Raw genomic sequence first — 13,210 nt, forward strand, 5'->3', positions numbered from 1 at the left:
GATAAAAATGACAGGTTTGTGTGGCTCGAGACAGTAAAGGTCGACGGCTTGGAGACGGAAGAACGGAGAGGGAGACGACGAAGAAGAAAAGAGGATTTGTTGACAAAATCACCAAGTTGGAGAAGCTCCTCCTCTCCGTGATGTAGCCGCGAGTCGGAACCTCCTTAATTACTAATTTCTCCACATCCAAGCCACTCTCTCTCTCTCTCTCTCTCTCAATCCCTCCCTCCCTCTCTCTCTTTCTCTCTCTCTCTCCACTCCTCCATCCATGCATCTCTCATCCTGACCCTCCTTTCTCTCTACTCTCTGTCTCTCTCGGATAACGGAGGTGGAGGAGCTTGGAGTTGTCGTTGTTATTTTTTTTATTATTTATTCCTCGTTTTGTTGGGAGAGCCGCCACCGGGCATGGAGGATGTAAAAGACCCGCCGACCGTCCACCGGTCCTCCTCCTTCAGCATCAAGAGCCTCCTGCTGCCCTCCAAGTGCGACCGACCGGACTCCGCCGCCGCGATCGTCGGAATCCACGGAGCCCTATCTCCCTCTCCGGGCTCCGACTCTGAGAAGTCTCTGGACCCGCCGGAGGTGGACTCCACGGCCTCCACGGTTCTAGAGCCGGAGAAACCGGGCAAGGAGGAGCAGGGGGAAGAGGAGGAGGACGGAGGGGGAGGCGGAGGAGGGGACGGCGGCAAGGCAACACCGGAGCAGAATAATAACGGCAGTAACAGTGGGAAAAACGGGAAATATGACAAGCCTCCGTTTAGCTACAATGCGCTGATTATGATGGCCATCCGACAGAGCCCCGAGAAGCGGCTCACGCTGAACGGCATCTATGAGTTCATTATGAAAAACTTCCCGTATTACCGGGAACACAAGCAGGGCTGGCAGAACTCCATCCGGCACAACCTGAGCCTCAATAAGTGCTTCGTTAAGGTGCCCCGGCATTACGACGACCCAGGAAAGGGGAACTACTGGATGCTGGACCCGAGCAGCGATGATGTTTTCATCGGCGGGACCACAGGGAAGCTCCGCAGGCGCTCCGCCACTTCCCGGGGCAAGCTGGCGATGAAGCGCGGGTTGCGCTTCGCTCCTCTCGGCTTGGGGATTAACGAGCGGACGAATAACCCGCTCTACTGGCAGATCTCTCCGTTTCTCTCCCTGCACCATCACCACCACCACCACCCGCACTACAACGGCTCGTCCCCCGGGTTCTTGAACCAGGCGGCCGGATACGGGTCACTGCTGCCTGCGGTGGAGCAGCTGAGTAACGGGGACCTGGGGCGCTCCATCCTCGGCGGGTCTGCCGCGGGGGCGCTGGGCTTGACGAACAGTTACGGGATGAGCACGTCGCCGGTCGGGCTGCTCTCCGGACAGACTGCCGGGTATTTTGTCTCAGGGAGCCAACACTCTGCAGCAGCAGCACCGCCGGGAGGAGGACCACCGCCGCCACCTCCACCACCTCCGCCACCGCCACACCTCCAGCAGGGCGCGCCGGGATTCGGTGGCCTGGCGACCAGCAGCTCCCCGCAGTCCCTACTATCGGACTCCCTCAGAAACAGCTCCCTACCGGCCTTCTCCCCCGGCGTGTCCGCGGGGTTCCCCGGGGTGCTGTCCCATCAAAAGAGGGTGACCCCAAACGCTTTCCTAAACTGACCCCCCCTCCCTCCGTGGACTGCACCGGGACGAGGACGGACAAAGACGTCACGTTAAGGGCAAATAAAAAGTGGTAACTATCAAAACACTGACCGCAAAAAATCTCTATATAAATATATATATATATAAAAATATATATATGAAGTGAAACTTTTTGGCCATATTCCACCCGGAAGTGCAACGGGTTTATTTAGATTTCTTTTTCTTGTTTTCGCATTTTACTGAAAAAGGGACAAACTTTTGTTACCCGCGGGTTGTACAACTGTAAACTAGACTTGCCAAAGGTAACACTATAAGTATATTTCAAGCTATTTATATCCTGTACAAAGATTTTCAGTACTTTGTTTGAGTCGTTTATTTATGTTTTGTATTTATTGTACAATGTATTTAAATTCTATTTGTCGGTGTCTGCGCATCAGTATTGAGGAAAACGTGCGTGTGGGGAGAGAGGGGTGGGGTTGGAAATAAGACAGGGTTAATAATTATTTATGAATTTTGAGACAATCAAGGAGGAAAAACGAGACAATCAAAACTTTTTCTTTTCTCTTTTATTGGGAGGAAAAACTTTTGAATAAGAAAACGATTAAAGCCTTAAAATTAGAAACAATCAGGGTTTTTTTGAGAGGAAAAAGAAGCCTACAAATCATATCTCTACTCAGGTGTGACCTCGGACAGGCCTCTGAATAATAATATTAATGATAATAAGATTAAATATTAAATATTAAAACCGCTCTGTGTGAAGAGTTTCCTTCCAAAATTACGATATCCAAAAATAATCCCATCTGATTGTTTTTACGTAATCGCCCTTTATGTTCAATAAATCCATAAATGGATATAAATGTTTTTGGAATAAACTCTTCATGTTCAATTATGCAAACACGGCACAAGTTTTGTGCATGTTTTTTTTGTTCAGTATCAACACGCAGACTGTCCTGTTCACTCCATTTATTTGGTGTGTGTGTTTGTGTTTGTGCGTAAAGGCCTGAATGAGCGTAAAACGTCCTGCGCATGTGCGCTCAGAGCCACCGTACAGCCCCTCTCCGTCTTATTATTATGTTTTTTTTCTTTACCGTTTCTGCCGCCTTCTTCCGTTTTTCTGGCCCGCTGACCCACTCCTGTTCCTGGTGAACATTTGTAAGTGACCCGTGGGGGCTGGAGGCCTCGGCTGCTGCTGCTGGAACTATTTTATTTTATTTTTTTCTTTTAAGGGGCTCCAACAACCCTCAGGCCTTCACACACACACACACACACACACACACACACACACACACACACACACACACACACACACACACACACACACACACACACACACACACCTATGTGGTCCTTTGGTCAGGTGAAAAACGTTTATCTCCATTTTTTTTTCTTTTTGTAAATGTTTCCCTTGGGAAGGGGAGAAGGTTTAAAACAATGAAATGAATGAGAACAAGCGCGTCCTCTCAGCCTTCCTCTGCAGCCGTGGAGTCACTTTATTTTACTTTAGGAGACAGCCATCTCAACAAAAACACTGTCACAGTCAGAGGTGAAGGAAGAGCTACAAACGTGCATGACAATCAATGAAACTGGAGATCCGAGCTTTGCAGGCCAACTGAAATGATAAATATGCAACTTCTGTTTCTTTTTTTAATTTTCTGGGGGAGAAAAAAAAATGCACAAAAAGTTCCTCATGTGGAAAATGTTGGTCAGCTGACCTCAGCGGGAGGGGAGGGGTTTAAGATGTTTGATGTGACCATAAAACCGACACACACACACACATACACACACACACACACACACACACACACACACAAACACACATTTGGTTTTGCAGACAAAGGAAAAAAAAATAGTTCACACATTAAAATTCATGTTTTTGCACATTTTTGTTTTATTTGGAAAAAATGTAATTTAATTTTTGGTAAATTGTTAAACTTTAGTTGAACATGTGACCCAAAATGTAACTCTTTATGACTTCATTTTACTAAAAGATGCCTTTTCATCGGCGCCATGTGGACATATTCCCTCAAACTGACTTTGATGATTTGACTAATAATCAATATTTAAGTCATATGTTTTGAAATAAAATATTTTATTTCAAATGAAATATATTCAAATAAAATATTTTATTTCAAATGGATCAGCTTTGATTTCACACAAAATTTGCAAAATAAAACAACTTAAATCACAAACAAATGATAAAATCAGAGAGATTTTTACACTGTTAAACGTTCTTAACAGAAATGTGGGAATTTAGCAAATCCATCATCATGCATCACTTCCTGTTTGTTCAAAAATAACAACTGTAAGAACCGTAAAACGTTTCAGCAGTCGAAGCTCTGATCACTGTGGTATTGATCTGTGTGTCCTCATAGCTCAGGTCAGTCACACTCAAACTTTCATAAACAAAACAGCACAAAATTACTTTTTAAAGGTAATTTCTGAAATGAGACAATGAGATGAAATCTAAAGGAAATTAATCCAAATTATATCTTTTTCTACTCACTGCTGGAATTAAACACATTGATCATAGTTTCTCATATTTGGGCCTTTTATTGCAAAATAAACAGAATTTATTGGCTGAAAGTTTGTTTTAAACAGCTGAGCATCCACACAGGAAACAGGAAGCAGAGTAACTCCCAGCCCCTCCCCCTGTCTCACACACACACACACACACACACACACACACACACACACACACACACACACACACACACACACACACCACTAACAACAATAACTTTTTTTTAGTTATTTTTTACAGTGCAAACATAAAAACTTATTTAACCTCAGAGAAATAAAAGCCTCCTGCAGCTCAGAAGAGGATGACCTTCAACACACACACACACACACACACACACACACACACACACACACACACACACACACACACACACACACACACACACACACACACACACACACACTCCTGCAGGTCAGCCTCACTGTGGTTAAACTTTGGGGGAAACTGTTGGTTTGTTTTTTCTCTTCCTGTCACTTTTTTTTCCATTCTGGGTTTGTAAAAAAAAGTTTTTGTTTTTTGGAGATTTGTTTGGTTTTTATTTTTTGCACTTTTGTAGTTAGCCATCACTCAGTTGTACGAAGTCTGTAATGTCTGTTTCGTTGCCGTCTGTCTGTCTTATTTTTTCCAGAGAAACTAAACTTGATTAAAATGCTGAAATAACCTGAAGCGGAGTTTCTGCCTGGTGATGTGTGCAGGAAAACGTCATAAAGTCTTATTTAATGATTCTTTAGAGATGTAAAAACACACAGAAAGCAGCAAATGTTTTATTAATCTGTCGCTGCTGAATTAATCTGCTGATTTTAATGCTGAATTTGCTGTTTTTATTTCTTAAAAGACTTTTATTTTTTCCATAGTTGAGTCAATGACATTTTTTATTTATTTATTGTTTTATTTACTAAATCCTAAATTAGGGGTTTTTAATCACATATGACCTTTATAAAATAATTATCTAGTTATTGTTATTAAATCCATTATTTTATAAATTTATTTGTGTTTAGTAGAGTTTTATTGTGAGTTATTGCTTTTGGTTCTTCAGCACTTTTGTGAGTCGGCCTAATTTATATGTTCTGATTTTTTTTGTCCTCACTTTTCTTCCATAAATATTTAACATTTCCTGTATAAAGTCTGAACTTCAAGAAAAACAGGTTTACTTGCGTAACATGGATATTTTTGTGTGTGTATATATATATATATATATATATATATATATATATATATATATATGTTTGATTATTAAGAATATTATTGTGTAATAAGTGTCTTTCATAGTTCTTCGTGTGGCTGACGTTTGTACATCTTTAATTTTTAGGGGAAAAATTGGAAGTTTTGCTTTTATACACATTTTAAAATGGAGTCCGGGTGCCGGGAGGCTGATTATTCAGGAGTTTGTCAGCAGCCTTGTGCTCAGCCTGATGTTCAGAAACTCCAGCGAGTTTCTTCATGCAGCTGTTTGACTTTTTATATCCAGAATTTTCACTGTTTTCATGATTTGATGGTTTGAGGTTTACTTCAGCTGGTTTACAGATCTCCCCTCTGCTGTTTGATTTTAGTCTGAAACACTGCATTCAGTGAGTTTACACAGAGTCTAAAGTCACATGATCTGTGTGTGTGTGTGTGTGTGTGTGTGTGTGTGTTCACCCAATAAAATTCTGGTGTTCTCACTCAAAAAAAAAAAAAGACTAAAATCAGAGGAAGTTAAAATGTAAACAGGAGCTTCATTAAAGCAGATTTAGTGTGTTTTGGATGTTTTAAATAAAATTTAACAGAATTTGTTGCCTGCAGATTTGACTGTAAATCTAAGAGCAGATTTCAATCCATGTTTTAATTTTTGCAGCAAAGAAACAAATTTATTTTCTCACCTCACAGCAAAAACTTCACAGACTGAGACAGCGTCTCCAGATAGAATACAATACAGTTAAATATTAATATTAAAACTATATTTTATAAGATGATATCACAATAAGATCATTATCATGAATCATTTTGATAATTATATCATGTAATTATTCTATTGTTGTTCAGTTAGAGACTAAACACACAGTGAAAGATAAAAATCAGTGTTTTATGTCACAGTGTCACAAAACTATAATTATAAATTCAGATTATATTATGTAAGTGTTACAGTCTTGGCCGCAACAGAAACAACAAAGTTACAATTTTAAAAATATCACAATAATATTGTCAAGGTAAATTCTTTTGATATAGTGATTTTAAAAAATGTTAATACACTCATACTTTATTTATTTTTTTCACACTTTAGTAAAGTTATTGCTGAGTTTGTCAAAAAAAGAAAAGAAAAAACAAACCATAAAACAAAAGTTTGGTTGTGAAATTACGATTTTTAATGATTAAACATTAGTGATAGACAATAATAACATGTAATTACATGTTTGCACCCCCCCCCCCCCCCCTGAAAAAAAAAACCCAAACAAACAAATAAACAAACAGACAGACAAAACACAATAATGCAATATATTTCAATTATTGTGGTTTGCAACAATATGTTATCATGAATTCTTTTGGTTACATTAATAGTTTTGTGAAAATGTCAAATGGTGACATTTACACTCACTGTTAAATTCTGCATCATGCAAACTTAGTTTGAGCTGTTTGTAGACTTTCAATAATCACGCAGTGATTTTCAGTGTAGTTATTACAGTGTAGTTATTACTCCTAAGGTGCTTCCTGTTTATTTTATACCTGCAGACAAGTTTAAGACCTCTTAGCAGCTTTTTGACTCTGTTAAAAATGACATTTAAGACCAACCAGTCGATGGACACAGACATCAAAGTGAAATTACTTTTTCCAGTAAAAATACATCATTTCAAAATGAACATTAACTGGATGAGTTTAGGACCATTGTTCATAATAACCTGTAAATAAAATTTGATAAAATAAATAAAATAAAATTGTGGCTCAGGAGGCAGAGCGGGTTGTCTACCAATTGCAAGGTGGGTGGTTCAATCCCTCTCTGCTCCACTCTGCATGCAGACAAGATACTGAACCTCCTGACGTGTCCGTCAGTGTGTGTGTGTGTGTGTGTGTGTGTGTGTGTGTGTGTGTGTGTGTGTGTGTGTGTGTGTGTGTGAGCTTTGAGTGCTCAGAGTAGGACAGTGTTATAAAAGTACCAGTCCATTTACTTGTATCTTACTATTTTGCAGACTAATGAGCAGGCTGGCTCACCCTTCTTCATCTTCAGGGTTTCTGCTGTTGTTCTGCAAACCTGGAGGCCTGCTGGGCCTAAACTGACCCCCTGCTGGGCTTAAGCACTGGGGGATTTTTATATATTCATATTTTTATTGATGATGTGAGCAACAACTGTTAGCGAATGGTCTTATTAGCTCACTGTTACCATTATCTCTCTAAACTCTTATAAAAACAGGAGGAAGCACCTGCACGTTAATCAGTCAAGCACCCAGACTGCTTTCTGGACAATGAAACAAACCATCAATTAATCTCAAGTTCAGAGGAGAAACCAAGTTATGCACATCAATCATAATAATGTTAACAATGATATCAACAATAATCCAAATTCCTGCATTATTCTGTGAGCTAAAGAGTCAGGGACGGAGGGGTGTTATTCATCTAGCCCACCACGTGGTGTGACCAATCAGGGATTAGGATTGTCCGGGTGTGTGTGTGTGTGTGTACAGGTCAACAACATCGGGTATAGTTTGGAATGAACGGTGCAAAGTGTGCGTTGTTTTTAGTGTGAATGTGATCCTTCATGTACTGACCCTTCAGAGGAGATAGCTCACACTTTAATACCCTGATGAAGTCCCCACGTGGAAGCAGGTGGACGTGAAGATGGCCGCTCAACAAGGCTTTCATCCAGGAAACTGATGCGGATCCATTTGTTTTTCTTAGTTTTCTTCACTCATCAGTTAGTCTGACCTAACTTGGTCAGGCTGAGGAAAAGATCGCAGTTTGGGTTAAAGCATATTCACTCCGAGTCCACTTCCAACCCAGTACAGATCAGAAATCCACCAGTTTTATGAGGGTATGAAGCAGCTGCTGCCTTAGAACAACTGAGCAGACTCAAACATTTGGTGCCAAAAGACAATCAGGAAATAGTTTTGTTGATAATCCAACAAAGTAGATTTGGGCCATAAAATGAACCCAATTATGTTTGGTGTGGAAACCAAGTCAAGTCAAGTTTATTTATAAAGCACATTTAAAACAACGACGTTGACCAAAGTGCTGTACAAGATCTGTAACCCCAGGGACTATACTAAATAAAAATAAAAATATATAAATAAATAAATAAAATAATAAAATAAAAATAAATAAATAAAAACATTAAGAACAATAAATAACATAAGAAAATTAAAAATTAAAACGTTTAAAACAAGTACCATAAAATACCATAAAACAATCATCTAAAAGGAGGTAGCACTGCAGCCAAATGCCAAGGAAAAGAAATGTGTTTTTAATAGAGATTTAAATGTGTGTATCGTCTGAGCTGAAATGAAATGTAACAAAAGTCACGTGAACGTAACAAAAGTCACGTGAACCAGCTGTAAAGTGATATCAGAGACAGTGTGAACACGATCAGCTCCACTCAAACTGTGGCCTCTGGTGCAAACAGCGACACGCTGCTCTGAAACCGTCCACACGGACACATGAACAGGTAAGAAAAACTCAGGAATGTGAATTCATGAGTATTTCACACATCAGATGATCTCAAATAGGCAGACTGACACACAAATGTGGGTTTCAGCATATTTCACGTTTCAGTGCTATCAGAGCCAAGGCTTCTCTTCTTTGATTAATGGGAGCTTCCCAACAGGACAGGTGTCCCAGTGTTTCCTGTCCTCCAGAAGTAATTCATCCTTAAACCACAGTGGGAGTCTCAGTCTGGGACTTCCTGTCTCTGGGTCTCCGTCCCTGCTTGTCTGTCTGTGTCCCTGCAGCTTTAAGAGGAGTCTCTCTGGGAGAATTTAGGTCAGCGCGGCACTTTGGTCTGCTCACTTGTTCTGGCAGCTGGGACAGCCCGGGGGGCGGGGCTGAGAGGAGGAGGAGGAGGGTGCTTAATGATGTAATTGTGCCTGAGCAAGTGATGTCACACACACACACACGCACGCACGCACGCAAGCACGCACACACACACACACACACACACACTGATCCCAAACCAGTAAAACACTCTCCAAGACCAGGGCTCGTTTAGGATTGGTGGAAGAGCATGCACTTCCTGTTGTGTCATATTTTAAACTGGCTGAAATCGGCCAGTTTAAAACCTTCTATAAACACTAAAAATTAGCTGACACTTCATGTTTGTGTATCAGCACTGAGCCTATAGCATTAGCAGAATTACCAATAAAACATTAATCATTACTAACAGCTGCAGAACTTTAAAACTTCAAATTCAGAGCACAAAATTATTTATTATATCACAATAAAGCTTCATTAACCAGATTCAGCCTGGTTCTGCTGGAGGTTTCTTCCTGTTAAAGGGAGTTTTTCCTTCCCACTGTCACCAAGTGCTGCTCATAGGGGGTCGTTTTGGCTGTTGGGTTTTCTCTGTATTATTGTAGGGTCTTTACCCACAATACAAAGCACCATGAGGAGGCTGTTTGTTGTGATTTGGTGCTATATAAATAAAATTGAATTGAACTGAATTCTATCAAAGAAATGAGGAACAGAAATATCTGTGTCATCAAAGTATTAGAGGACATGAATACAGACTGCTGGAGTTTTTAACAGCTGATGAGAAGAGTCCAAAAAGTCCAAATGCGAGTCCACAACATAAAGACGAAGATCAAGAGTGGATTAAAAAACCCAGGAAGAAACAGGAAGTGAGCTTCAGCAACGCAGAGGAAGACTTGACCATGAGAAACACGAGTCTCAATACACAATCAGCCAATGGGAGGCAGGTGAGGAATGAGGGACAGCGCACAGCAAACAGGAAGTAAATCCCACAACGCAACAGAAGAGAAAAGCAACTATCAAAGTAAAACAGGAAATTGCTAAAAGACAGCTACACTGAACACTAAACATGATAACAGAGGTGGAGTAACAGACAGATCCATCCATCCATCCATCCACCCATCCACCCATCCATCCATCCACCCACCCATCCATCCATCCATCCATCCATCCATCCATCCTCTGCAGTGTATCCATGTCACAGAGGCAGTAGTCTCAGTAGAGACTCCCAGGCTTCCCTCTGCCCAGCTCTTATGGGGGGACACTGATGTGTTCCAGCTGAGAGATGTAATCCATCCAGTGTCCTGGGGCTGTTATGGGGTCTCCTCTTGGTACGACGTGCCCAAAACACATCAACTAAGAGGTGCCCAGAAGCATCCTGGTCAGATGCTCAAACCAGGTTTAACTCTGTTTTTGGTGATGGGGTTTCACTTCTTATGGTAACTTAAACATCACAACCCCAGAGGGTCTGAAATCACCCTCTACTGACCAATCAGATCTCTGGAAAATATGGCATCACTATTCCTGAAGGTCCCTTTGACCTCAGTGCGTAGAGAGTAAGAGGGTCTAAAGTTTTCCGCCTCGTGAATCAGCAGTCGACCTACAGCTGCAGCACACTCATTAACCTAAAGCATGAACAGCTGTAAGAGCACAGGACGAGCTTTTTGGAAAGCTTCGAGTAAGAAAACACAGAGGGAACGTCCACAGGTCACACTAACGAGGACATGACAGGGAACCATTTTTTTAATGTTTGTCAATGTGTTGTCTTTTACTACTATTGTATATTCATGATGTTTTCTGTTGTTTGTCCTTCTGCCTAGGGACTACAGATGCAAATTAGCAAATATGCTATAATCTGGCTCATTTACAATCTGTACTAAGTATTGATTGTTTTATTAATGTGCATTGTCCCAAATAAATAAAAATTAAAAAAAAAATTAAATTAAAACCATAAAGGACAGGAAACACAGGAGACACAAAGGCTGAGCAACTCTTCAAAATAAGACAGGAAGTGACTGAACAGACGGAAGTGGGTTCACTGGACTTTTATACTGTGAGTATTTGCAGTTTCAGAGCTGCAATCAGGAGCAAAGTGTGTGACCTCGTGATTTAATAACTGAATACAATCACAGCTGGATTCAGTAATTATGATCTGCATAAGATCTTCAGTCATATCAGAAGCTCCGTTGTCCAGTTTAAAGCAAATATTTCTGCATGAAACTGCAGAATCCTCTCAGCTGATTTTATTTTTGGAGCGCCTCACGCTCACGTTTGTATCAACGGTTTGTTGCAGTGAGTCACAGACAGTCACACTGACAATACTGAACTGTCAGGAGCTGAAACTGGGTTGAAGAGATGACTAAAACTAGACTGAAGACTGACCTTTGAACTCTTTACTGTCGGCTGTCGTGTCTGAGATCCAGGAACCGCTGCAGAGTCTGCATCACCGATGTTCTGTTTGCCAGAGAGACCCTCGGATAGGTGAGCCGCTTCTGAAGTTTCTGAAGCTCTGCGAAACAGAACGAAATTATTCAAAAGTGAAGCTAAAAACACAAAAGAAGTTTGATATTGAGGTTTTCACACTCGCACCGTATTTAGACTTTTTCCCCACACAGTCTTTGAGATATTTCTGATCTGAATCCAGCGACACTGCTGAAGTACTGAAAAGCATGATTGAGTGAACATGTTACTGCAACTGGAGCTGAGCAGGATTTAAGCTGACAGACGGACAGGCGGCCCTCATGCAGGTGGATTACTGCTGCTCAAAGGCATTCACAACCCTCATGGATCAAACACAGTAAGGAAAGAGAATAACAGCTAAAAAACTGCATCAGACAAAAGCTGTTTGAAAATCTATAAGCTCCATTTGGTCGTTTCAACCCCCCCATACCCCTCCCAAAAAATAAAACAACCTCAAAAACCAAAGCTAAATGAGAGGCTTTTATTTTGAAGTTTCAGGGTTCAGCGACCTTTGCTTTTCTGTGCTCTGGTGTGAGCGTGTCTTTGACCTCAAATAAAGAAGATTATGGAAATAAAAAGATAAATGACGCAGTTTCAGGACAGTTTATGAAATAATTGCAAAATTAACTGGAATTATTTATGAGCAGCGTTCCTGGAAAAACCGAAAACATCCAGATTTTCAGGAGTTTTGCCCACACGGAAATTACGTTTTTACTTAAGCTCAGTAAGGAAGATGTCTTCCTACATGTTCTTCTTCACTCCTCTGTGATATCAGCTCTATTTTCTGTTACCTCTGTTATGCTCATTCATTCAATTCAAAATTCAACATCACTTTTCTGCCCAATAAACTGTCGGCCTGCGTTCTCTGAGCCAATCAGCCGCCAGTCCCTGTTCTCTAAATTTACAGGCTGTCATCCAACTCTGCTCTTCTTCTCCACCTCATCACAGCATCTCACCCAAAATCTTCATGAAGCATCTCCTTAATCTTCTCCTCCAAGCACCAGAGTCTGAACTCCACGGGGTCCAGTTACCGTCTGCTGCCTTCATTCTGCTCCATGATGTTCATCTGAGTCTAAAGCTTCATTTCTACCTCTGTGCTGAATCTAAGTGGAGGCTGTGATGTAGCCTACAAAGATGCTGTTGCAGCATTTATACTTACGTTGGTGCAGCTTCATCACCAAAATACCAGAGGTGTGGTTTCTCTCTTCAAGTTGATCCATTGTGTTTGAGTCGCTTTGAATAACAGTGGCAGAAGAAAACGTAGTCAGAAACGTGGGAGAGAAATCCACTGTCTGCGTTCTTCTCCCTCCACTCAGTTTTTAACCAATCAGCATCCTGTCGGCCTCTTTGAGCTGTGAACTGTCAGACATGCGTCCTTCACAGGCATAACCGACATCCTACGCAAACAGACACAAAAGTGCTGCCATGAATCCTGCACAGACGTACATACAGTGTAGATTTAATGCAGAGTTTTACTTAACCTCCAAAAATGTTTTACTTTGAATAAATATTAATTTCTTTTAATTGATTTCTCTTGATCCAATGGATTATTTGGCTTTTTTTTTTTGCTTTTGCTGATTATGGAGCAGTTAGAGAAATGTTTGCTTTGGGTTAATCATCACCTCCATAATCCACAGGAATCAAATCCAAACAACTCTTTATTTGAGA

General features: G+C 40.9%; 1 protein-coding gene and 1 long non-coding RNA gene across 2 annotated transcripts; one reads left to right on the forward strand and one right to left on the reverse strand.

Annotated features, from left to right (window-relative positions):
* Positions 1 to 264: 264 nt before the first annotated feature.
* On the forward strand, positions 265 to 4,819 carry foxg1b (forkhead box G1b). Its single transcript, XM_030747902.1, has one exon. The coding sequence runs from the start codon at positions 406 to 408 to the stop codon at positions 1,648 to 1,650; it is 1,245 nt and encodes a 414-aa protein (XP_030603762.1). The 5' UTR covers positions 265 to 405; the 3' UTR covers positions 1,651 to 4,819.
* Positions 4,820 to 8,582: 3,763 nt separating this feature from the next.
* LOC115793533 (uncharacterized) lies at positions 8,583 to 11,765 on the reverse strand. Its single transcript, XR_004021113.1, has 3 exons — positions 11,672 to 11,765; positions 11,465 to 11,591; positions 8,583 to 9,159 (listed from the first exon to the last, which is right to left on the reverse strand). It is a non-coding gene; the product is annotated as an uncharacterized LOC115793533 (long non-coding RNA).
* Positions 11,766 to 13,210: the final 1,445 nt, after the last annotated feature.

This window comes from Archocentrus centrarchus, chromosome 15, assembly GCF_007364275.1.
Source record: "Archocentrus centrarchus isolate MPI-CPG fArcCen1 chromosome 15, fArcCen1, whole genome shotgun sequence".
Taxonomy (NCBI): domain Eukaryota; kingdom Metazoa; phylum Chordata; class Actinopteri; order Cichliformes; family Cichlidae; genus Archocentrus; species Archocentrus centrarchus.

Coding starts and splice junctions, on each gene's coding strand:
- foxg1b (XM_030747902.1), top strand. CDS start 406: ATGGAGGATGTAAAAGACCCGCCGACCGTCCACCGGTCCTCCTCCTTC.